We start from the raw sequence: 10,436 nt of genomic DNA, 5'->3' as shown, positions 1-10,436 counted from the left end.
CTACTGCACGCTGCAGGCGGGGCAGCAGGCCTCTCTCCGGTCCGGCAGAGGGCAGAAGTCCATCTGCCTCACGATCTCGGCGAAGAGCTCGTCCACCATGGTCTTGCTCTTGGCCGACGTCTCCATGAAGGGGCAGCCCCAATCCTCGGCCAGCGCCTGGCCCTCGCTGGGGGACACCTCCCTCTCCTCCTCCAGGTCCACCTTATTACCCACCAGCACCACCGGCACCTGCTGGTACCTGGAAATTCAGAGAGAAAGTATTAATCAGAGGAGCGCTCGTTTGGAAGTTGCCGCCTGCTTCCCCCCCCTGCTGGGTGTGCGTTTTGTTACAGACGGAGACTACAGGAACTTCCTGCTACCTAAGGGAAAATGCGGGAGGGAAAGAAACAGACTATGTGTGTGTGTGTGTGTGTGTGTGTTGTTGGCCTACATACTGTATTTGTTAGATGCTGAAACAATAAGGGGTTTGAACAAAGCACAATGGAGCAAGGGGAGCGGGATAAACACAGCCACATTCATTGCCAGCTCCCCGGGAGGCCTCCATCACTCCCCGGGTGTCTTAATATCAGCGGGCGGTTCCGTCGGAAAGCTGTCATCAGGAAGAAGCAAAAACAACAACTGCTGTGACGCTCTATTTATTCCTGGATACTTTCTATATGTGGCGGCGCGGCACGCACGTTAATGGCTTCCAGTTCTTGTTGGGAATCGTTAGCCCCTCCACTTTGCGTCGTTCCCATCGTGCACTAAGCACGTCTTAACGGATCAAAAGCTTTCTTCCCCCAGCGTGCGGCGGACGATCCCAGTCCTCCTCCATCCATCAATACAAGGAAACCAGGCTGGGGGGGGGGGGGGGGGAGTAATGCTATAGGTTATTGAATAATTGAATAAAGCTAATGTGCTGCTCTCACATGGAGGGGAGGAGGGGGGGGGGCACGTTGAACATTGGCCTCGTAGCTCGGAAATAACTATCTTCTAATATCTAGCTTCATCTCAAGCAGCGTGTCATGTGAGGAGGTTTTGAGGTATTGGAAACAACAGTTAGTGACTTTGTTCAGGTACTAGATACTTCATGTTTTTCTCTGATTAAATAACTACGGCACGTCAATTACAGAGGGCATATATTCTCGCAGCAGGTAATGGCGCAGACCACCTAATAGCCTCGACCATCAGTCATTCCTAAGTGCATCCCGAGCCCGGCGTATTGATCCGCTGGTGCTATTGAGAAATGAGCTCTTATCTACAAATTGGTGGCCGGCTGCCACGCCGCTCAGCCGAGGCGTGGGGAAGAGCTGGCAAGCGTCTCCCTGAGCTAAACGGGGGAGAGAGAGAGAGAGAGAGAGAGAGAGATGGAGGACATGAGTGCAGGCAAGTCGGGTGGAGGACACTTGAGCACCTGCCGGACCTGCCGAAGGGTCCTCGAGCCAGACGGCGAGGCCCCCCCCCCTATACTGGCTCGGCTCGACCCCTGACCTCCCAGAGGAAATCACAGGAGAGCAGACGCCTCCCTACCAAAAAAAAAAAAAGGTGCAAATGGGAAAATGATTACAGATCATGGCAGAGGCTTCTTCCTAATTGGTCGACAAGTAAGACCGTCGAGCGGCGGGGGAAAGTCGCTCGGGAAATGTTTAAAATGTCAAAGACTTCCCTGCAGCTTGACATTTCCCCCTCACACACACACACACACACACACAGCAGCTGACCTCAGCAGGACAAGGCATCTCGCACGGCCCGGTGTGTGTGTGTGTGTGTGTGTGTGTATGTGGAGAGCCGGAGTCTAGAAGGGTGTGAAGTGCGAACAAGGAGCGCACCACGCAGACAAATGCAATCTGACAGCCTCGCAGGAGAAACTCTATATATAACTACAAAGACACAGGGAGAGCCAGCTTCTCTAGGGTGTGTGTGTGTGTGTGTGTGTGTGTGGGGGGGGGGGGGGGGGGGCCCGAGATTGTTTGTTGCGGCATCAAAACCCACCGCTCCCTCCTCGCCAGATGAGGAGGAAACTCAAACCACACCGGAGTTCTGCTCAATATCAGAACTATCGACACTGTAGCTCTAAGCTACAAGCTAACGATGGTGTTATGACTTGTATTTTCTCTTTCTTTTGGGGGTTTTTTTTGTACATTTTTCAAACTGTCACCTTTCGGATGAGCTACTTTAATACTTTTCAGATGAGGTTTTACATCAAATGTGACGTATTGTTATAGATCACGTTTGCCAGATGAGCGAAGCTTAGCTAACACATTCACCATCACAAGTTAATATGTCAATTTGGCGTTTTCCGCTGGTTCTGCTGCCCCCAAGTGGCCAAAAACCGCTATGTTCATAAGATAATAAAACAACTTTAAAGCAGGACATTTCTTGTGAATTACTGTTAGTTTTCTTAAATAAATGACTCCTCAATTAAATGATGCTATCTGTACAACATCACTTTTCTTTACCGTGTTTTATTGTTGTACCAATAATCACAATAAAGAGCGTCCTCGTGGTTATCGGGGCTTTTTGAGGTGCGGTCGCCATCGTCTCCATACTGTATGAATATAAAGAAGGAGGAAATGACAAACATCGCTAAACTTGTTCCTGGTCCCGCACAAGTCTTGGCAGCCGTGCATTGTGGGAATTATCAACACAGTTTGGAATGTGTTTGCATTGCTTGGCTGAAGCAACCAGCTGTATGAATATGCAGCTTTTTTTTTTGTTGTTTTCCAAAAATTGAAGTGGGAGAGGAGTCGTGTTGCAACAGCAGGTGGCCGACAGCTGATGGAATGACACGGAGATGTTAAAATCGGTGTTGATTTCTACAACACCGTCCTTAAAAACACTTTTTCAGAACGAGACTCTGCTGCAGGGCGTTCAGACATAAGTGCTGAGCTCCATCCCTACGTCCAAGCATCCTCATTAATGGACGTGGAATCTTGCACGATGTTTTGCTGATATACATTTGGCCTTTACAGTAAACAAAACAAGACGTTACAGACGTTTCTCTCTGCGGGGTGTTTTTCCGACTGTTGGAGGGGGAAAAAGAAGGGGAACACATAAAACCTCCCACACACAGAGAGAAAAAAGATGGACTTTTTCCACTTAGCCTGAGGGTACAACAGCCTTATTAACGCTACCTGCTGTGCTAATCAGCTCCAGTGACGTCACTTACCCGTTTTCACAAGACCCGCAGCACACGCAAACACACAGATTACAACAACAACAACAACAACAACAAAGAAAGGCATCTCCAACGTGAAGCCCTCGAACCCCCCCCCCACCCCCGCAGCCGCCCTTCTCTGCTCTCTGCATCTGCTGTTCATTAGCAGCTGGAGCAGCTTCCCCGTGTGACAGCCGGGTCACGCGCATGTATCTGTTTTCGTCGGGACCGGACAAGAGGAACCACAGAACTCCCCGAAGGGTGTCACGGACTGAAAACGAGCACGAGGCAAAGGGAACGTGGACATTCCTGAGATAAACAGACAAAGAGGGGGCCTGCACAGCAGATGGAGAAGGTCTTTAGAGTCTTTCTTTTTATTTTTTATGGCCCATCTTTAATGATGCAGCTCAGCTCCTCCAGATATATTCTTTACAGCAGATGCAAAGGCAGCAAAGGCAGTATGGGAGTCCTAATTACTTTTATTAGTCCCGCTTTTCTGTGCAGTTAAAACGAAGACAACAAATCAAGGTACGAAATAAAGAGGTATAACAAAAGTAACTTCAATGTTATTAATGTTCCAGATTCTTAAAGCCACCATATTGGCTCAAATTTGTTTTCCTCAACCGAGCCAACGCTTTCACAAACACCAGGCCTACTTGGATTGACTTGAATGGCTACAACACAGGCCCTTCGGTCTTCTAGAAACTTCCTTTTATACCAAAAACGCACTCTGGTTTTGTCGCTCTGTAAACATTCCTTCAGGATCTGGAATCCCAATCCATCTTCAGCCCTGTAGTTTTGGCTCAAAGTGATCATTATCTGAATGTGGGGAAATCTCAGCTCCAGATCCAGGGAAAGCGGTATTTTCCTCAGGGGTCGCAAGATAATTAGCAAGCTGGGAAATAAGAAAAGTAATATCTGCTGCACAAATCCTGCCTATTTTTGCTTTTAATTGTGACATTTACCGCCTCGGAAAGGAACACCTATCGATATATTCACTTGGGACGTGTCGACGCATCGCTTTGAAGACTTAGCGTGTATTAGGTCGGACTGGAACGATGCACAGATGTGTCAACAGATGTGTGAGAGCTGCCAGAAGGCTACAAGTCGACCCTGAGTGTGACAAACGGCAACAATGAGCACTTCACCGGTGGCTTTCCTTAACTCACATTTTTAAACCGAGCCGGCCGCTTTGACAACGCTCTCCATCTTGATGGCGAACACTAAAAGCCCCGAGGCCAGGAAGTTGCTTTGTACCGACACCAAAGTGCCCCCAGGGACATGTAGTTTTTGTTGGTCCCACTCAGCGGCGCGCGGTGCTCACCTCCTGTTATTAGACACGGCATCAGTGCAGCGGGAAAACGCCCGCTCGAGTGCTTTGAACGTGCCCTTCTCCTCCGACACTGCAATGAAGCTTCACATGCGAGCGGGGAGATGATTGGATTGCGAGGAGGGCTACACCCACATGTTGTCTCCACAGATCGCAGCGGACGCAGGGTTTTATTCAGTTAGCCCGCGAGGTGCTCGAGGCCGCGGCGGGCGAAGCGTGTCAGAGAATATGCATCAATTATACACATATGTGATGAAGAGCACATCATTTAATCATGGCAGAGCGTCTAATACAGAGTTCCTTAAACAGCCTTTGTGCCGGATGAAAGAAAGCAACAGTGCAGAGCTAACATGCTACATTTTTCATTTCTTTTAGGTAGCAAATGCTAACAGTGTGAACATTTTGGTAAACTCGCGCGTTCACTTTCCTGCCGAAAATGTGACGACGGGAATGACACGCCTCATGTCTGTGCGGCGCACACTGTGTGTAGCTGGTGCTAAGGGCTGGTTAGCTTAGCTTAGCATGACAATGGGAACAGGAAAACGCCTCGTCAAACAGTAAATTGTTGTTTTTGTAAAGAGGAAACACGTTCAATGAGTGAGCTTTACAGCTGCAGGTAGCGTAATCTCTTCACCCCTGTTTAAAGTCTGTATGCTAAGCTAAGCTAACTGGGCCCCTGCCTCCAATTAAAAGCAGTGCATGACGTGAGGGAGTTATCGATCTTCTCATTTAACTCTTGGCAAGAAAGCGCTTCAGTGTATTTCCCAAAATGTCAAACTATTACTCTAAGTGTATTTCCTGCTTCTCACTGCACCGCCTCATACGTACGAGTCAGCACAACGAAGCTGATATCTGGACCGCAGGAGGCCTCACGACACCTGCACCACACAGATGATTACATTGAAACATACAGGATCCCACATCTTTCCCATGATGCCCCCTCCCCCCCCCCCCCCCCTGCATATTGCCTGCTGGTTTATATGTCTCCCTAATGGAGGCCTGATGTCTTCTTGGCTTCCAACGCAACACAATCCCATTAAGTTCTGGTGAGTGGGCACATACTATATCTCTGTGTGGTGCTTGTTGTTGCTGCTGGCTCAGCAAGAAGTTTGGGGAGGAGGGAGGCTGATCTCACGGACACCGCTAATGAAGACCAGGAGAGGATTGTGTTGCTTGTTTTATTAAAGATGGACGCCCTGTGGATGTCTGCATATGTTTAAACGATCCACTGAGCCTCTCTCCTTGCCATCCTTACATGAACTGTCTCCGCACTGTGCAACAATGTGGCTCTCTGAGACTCTTGGTGATAATAGTTTCCCCTGCAAAATGTGATACGCATACAAATTTATACGTCGCACGCTCAGAAATGAGATGAGAAATGAGAGGAAATGCAACACAAACATACAGTAACAATCCCGACTTCAAACCCAGAGCAGTGTGAAATAAAAGCATGAAATATTTATAGGTATACACTTGAGGACAGCGTAGGCAGCCGCATCGGGGGGGTGCGGGGAGGGAAGGGGGGGGAGGAGGTTGGTGTCTGGCTAGAGGCGGGCACGGCGCAGTCGTATCCATCATTATACTTTTCATTTCAAAAGGAGTTCCCTCGTGCACTCGTCTCCCCCCCCCCACCCCCACGCTTGGGCCTTCATCAGCATGTGACGCCTCTCCTGCTTCCACTCGGCCGGTGACGTCCGACGCCACCGGAGCATTCGGTTCACTCCGGGGGAGGACGGGGGCACTGCACCAAACTGTGCCGGCTAAATTATGAATGGCACAATATGCAGTTAGATAAATAAATGGTGATGAAAAGAGGGGAGACTGATTGGAGGAGAGCAACAGAGCTCTTCCTCTTTTTAAAAAAAATATTTTTTCTCTATTTTGAACCTAAACACAAGCAAATTACAAGTTTTACGGCACTGGGGGGTTATGTGCTGCACTATTTCTTGGACCAGGAGCAGTGACTTCCTGGAGTCCCTGATAATAAATAGTACATGCATACAGAGACTCCTTCCATTTAGGTTACATTAGTTGTAATAATGTGTTAATTAGTGAGGTTTTACCTTCGGACAGAGCTAGCTGTTTCCCTGCTGCTTCCAGCCCTTATGCTAAGCTAAGCTAACCGTCTCCTCGTCCTTTAAATGTCTTATTTTATTCTTGACACTCCGAGGCCTTGTGACATTGGGGCGTTGTTCATCATACCAATATGATGACCAACGAAATATCTCTGCGAATCATTTTTGTGTTGTGTTTTAAAACTTTGGACAATGGCACCAAAACAACCGCACGTAATCTCGTCCCGCCCTTATCATATTAAGCTTTTAGATGCTTAACTTGTCCAAGACGACACACACATATGTCACCACCCAGTCTCCCGCCCTCCCTCCCTCCCTCCCAGCCTGTGAGATGAGCTCAGTGGATTTGTTGAGTAATGGCCTGAGCTGATCAAAGCCATCCAGGGTTAGTCATGTGTGAGAGACAGAGGATATGGAGCCCAGTGAGAGTTCAGCGGGTTGTTGTATGACAGGTGAGCCGCAGCTGGGCCTCTCTTATGAAGAACATATGAGCTGGTTGCAGCTTCTCACGCGGCGCTGGAGGGAGGGGGGGGGGGGGGGGGTCCAGGGATCTAGACAGGGAGGAGGTAGCTGAGAAGATGCAAGTTTGATGACCCCCCCCCCCCCCCTACCCAAAAAGAAGAATCTCACATTTTGTCATGGCTCTTTAAGTGGGGTAGGAGGGTAGGGGCCCTTGGGGCACCCCAGATGAGGAATACTTTGATTCCATTATAAATCAACGGGAGCATGTCAAGGAATGAGTGTTTTAATCATAACCCTCCATCCCAGACACAACTTTTGGTGTCCATGTTGCCTCGGGATGTGACTACTTAAAGGGCCCAACACAATAAATAACCTCATCCCTATTGCATCACAATACACAAGATGAATACTCCTTTTTTTTGTGGGCATTGTCTCACCTTTTCACCCTGATGATCTGGTCCCTCATGGGCTTGATGTCCTGAAAACTTTGCTGGTTGACCAGACTGTAGACCAGGATGAAGCCCTGGCCGTTCCTGATGTACAGGTCCCGCATCGAGGCGAACTGCTCGGTGCCGGCCGTGTCGAGGATCTCCAGCACCGACGGAGAGGAGTCCACCTCGATCTCCTTCCTGTAGAAATCTTCGATGGTGGGGTCGTACTTCTCGATGAACGTCCCGGTGACGAACTGGACCGTCAGGGCGGACTTCCCCACCCCGCCGCTGCCGAGCACCACCACCTTATACTCCCGCATCGCGCTCCCGCGGACTCGAATCCGGCATGCAGAGGACAAAAGTCTACAGCAGCGGGCCAGAGGAGCGCACCCCCATGCACGGGCGAGTCCGGACTCCCGTTACGCGGCCATGGCACGGTAACGAGCCTATACGGTGGAACGAGACGCTCTTTTTTTGCAGCTGCTGGCCGGGACGCTGGCGCATGCAGATCCCGGGATGAACAGCCTCTACTGGGATGTTCCCACGCTATCTTGCAGGGACACCGTTCCGGGGGCATCCATAATGCAATAAGGCGTCGGTGTGGTAAAAATAAGATTGGCTATTATTAGAGACGAGGCACATCTTTGTGTGTGCAGACAAGAACAGGCGGCTGACACCACATTTCTCTGCACAGTGGGGGTACAGTAGGGCTACAGTTAAAGGCAAAGAGCCTATTTATCCTGATGGAGGCGACAGTGCTGCTGGGAGTCCACGCCTCTGGAGTCGGTGCATCCACTGGATGTTACTGTTTCCTGGAATATATGGGGGGTGATTAGTGCCACATGGAGACAGAGGAAGGGTAGGAATCTTAGCAATTTTATCATAATGGGAATTAAGATTCAAGCCAGCCCTTGTTTAGGGAACGAAGGACGCGAGGGAGCTTTTACAACCGGCCCAAATTTTGCATTTATTTAAAATTTTAATTGCACTCAAGAATGACAAATATATAGTTTTCTGATCAGGGACCTGTATTGCTCAGCGCCTGTCACAATTGTTACATATCTCTGTTTGCAAACATGTGTTTTTGTTAAAGGTTGGTGAGATTCAGGGACAAAAATAAAATCCCGGTCGACATTGTGGAAAGTGAAAAGCCTGTCCCACGCACCAGACGTGGTGGCTCTATAAGGGGCTTAGTCGCTGGAATATGAACATGTTATTTTGGGGCATTTTCTAAATGGACCGATGGTGACACTGTTGTCATGGAGTCCTGCTGGGAAACCGGGCTAAGCACCAATCGGATGACGGTACGAGCTGCTCCCGACAAGTCTCAGAGGAATTGTCTCAAGCGTGCATTCCAGCGGTGTGGTTAAGTGTCTGTCCACTGCTCTTGGCCCCCATGCTGATTGTCATTAAATGTAATATTTTATATTATAAAGGTTAGACATAACTAGCCCCCTGACGCCTTCGTCACATGACTCACACCTTGCAGGTCGTAGCAGTCCGTCAGGTCTCTAGTATACTAACTCCACTATGGCCATGGATAGAGTGGTATTATTAACCCCTCATAGAACCCTCACTTTACTCCCGAAATGTTCCACTGCAGCAACAGGAAATGACATGGGAACCAACAAATGAAAGAGTTGGCTGGGCCCAGTCCAAGGCCTTATCATTACGTCCATCTGTGGATACTTCATAGAGGAGGGCAGAGACCTACTTTAATGGAAGCAGCATCAACATCTTGTCATACGTCCTAGAACCTACTAGCTGGGTTTATGTACTTTTAGGGCAGTGGTTCCCAAAGTGGACTTCAGGGACCAACAGGGCTCCTCCAAGAAGGCCCGGTTCAGTTCCACGCGACACAAACAGGACCTTCACGTGACACCAAGAAGAGATCCAGAACAAACATTTCTTTGATTTTATTTATTTATTTATTTCAATAGATTTTACACTATCTTGCTGGAACCAAAGAAACATTTGACTATAGAAACATAAAATAGCACAAAATATATGCAAAAAAAAAGAAAAGAAAACATTTAAAAATGATTACATTGAAACTATAAATCCGATGAGGGTCTTCTTGTCAATTTATCCTTTATGTCTGTACTTTGTTGGCGGGGCACACTGCAACAACAACGATGGCACAAGGCAGTCACGACTCACAGCCCGCCGTCTCCAGTGTGGCGCCCTCTGCTGGCTAAAGCTGTGAATTACAAGCTCCGAACAGTTCCATTGTAAGGCAATGGGACAAAAAGATCTCACTCCACATTTGGGAGAACAGAAGAAAAAGATCAATGACTGTTAGCCCCCCCCCCACCCCCCTTTTGGCCTTTTGATGTGTGCATTAAAACCCTAAAAAAAAAATGATTTCAGATATAAAGATACACATTTGAAAAGAAATTGAGAAGGGATTTGAGAAAGGAGACCCGGTCAAGTCTCTTGAATAAACTTCTTAAGAGCTCTTAAAAACGTAAAACCTTAAGCACGATGGACTCAAGATAAGGCAAAGTGTTTGGATAAGTCTGCTCAGTCAGAAAGTGCTTACTTTTTCTTTCTCCATCAGTCAATCATTGCCAACATATTCAAAAAACAAAACAAACATTACACCTCGAGAGGATTCCATACACAAGGGCATTGTGGGTCACCAAATCAGGACATTTTGTGTACAGACTTCTCCCCCCCCCCCCCCACTAGAAACATTCAGTACGTTATCGTTTAGTAAGAAAAGGAAAAAGTTGTTTTGTCATGCAACATGTTGAATTGAAGTCGGATTGATCAAACCTCAAAAAACCCTTTAAAGGGAATGAAAAACAGACCACATCTTTAAACAATATGAAAAGTGCAATCCTTAACTCTAGTGATACATACGCCTCGAATAAAACGTCTCAGTGTGGAACCTATAAAGGTCCTTTGTCAGGGGAAGAGTTGTACTTATAGATTATTCAGTTCTTATATATATATATATATATATTTATATATATATATAATCTATGTAACATCGATGA

The 10,436-nt window shown here is 47.8% G+C and overlaps 1 protein-coding gene across 1 annotated transcript; it reads right to left on the bottom strand.

Annotated features, from left to right (window-relative positions):
* On the bottom strand, positions 1 to 8,108 carry LOC306715176 (ras-related protein Rap-2a-like; the record flags this gene model as incomplete). The annotated part of the gene is made up of 2 exons (XM_079185454.1): positions 7,441 to 8,108; positions 1 to 238 (listed from the first exon to the last, which is right to left on the bottom strand). The coding sequence occupies exons 1-2, from the start codon at positions 7,752 to 7,754 to the stop codon at positions 1 to 3; spliced, it is 552 nt and encodes a 183-aa protein (XP_079041580.1). The 5' UTR covers positions 7,755 to 8,108.
* Between the last annotated feature and the right edge of the window lie 2,328 nt (positions 8,109 to 10,436).

The sequence above is a fragment of the Pholis gunnellus genome, assembly GCF_910591455.1.
Source record: "Pholis gunnellus genome assembly, chromosome: 24".
Lineage (NCBI taxonomy): Eukaryota > Metazoa > Chordata > Actinopteri > Perciformes > Pholidae > Pholis > Pholis gunnellus.
This window is presented reverse-complemented; position numbering and strand designations above follow the sequence as displayed.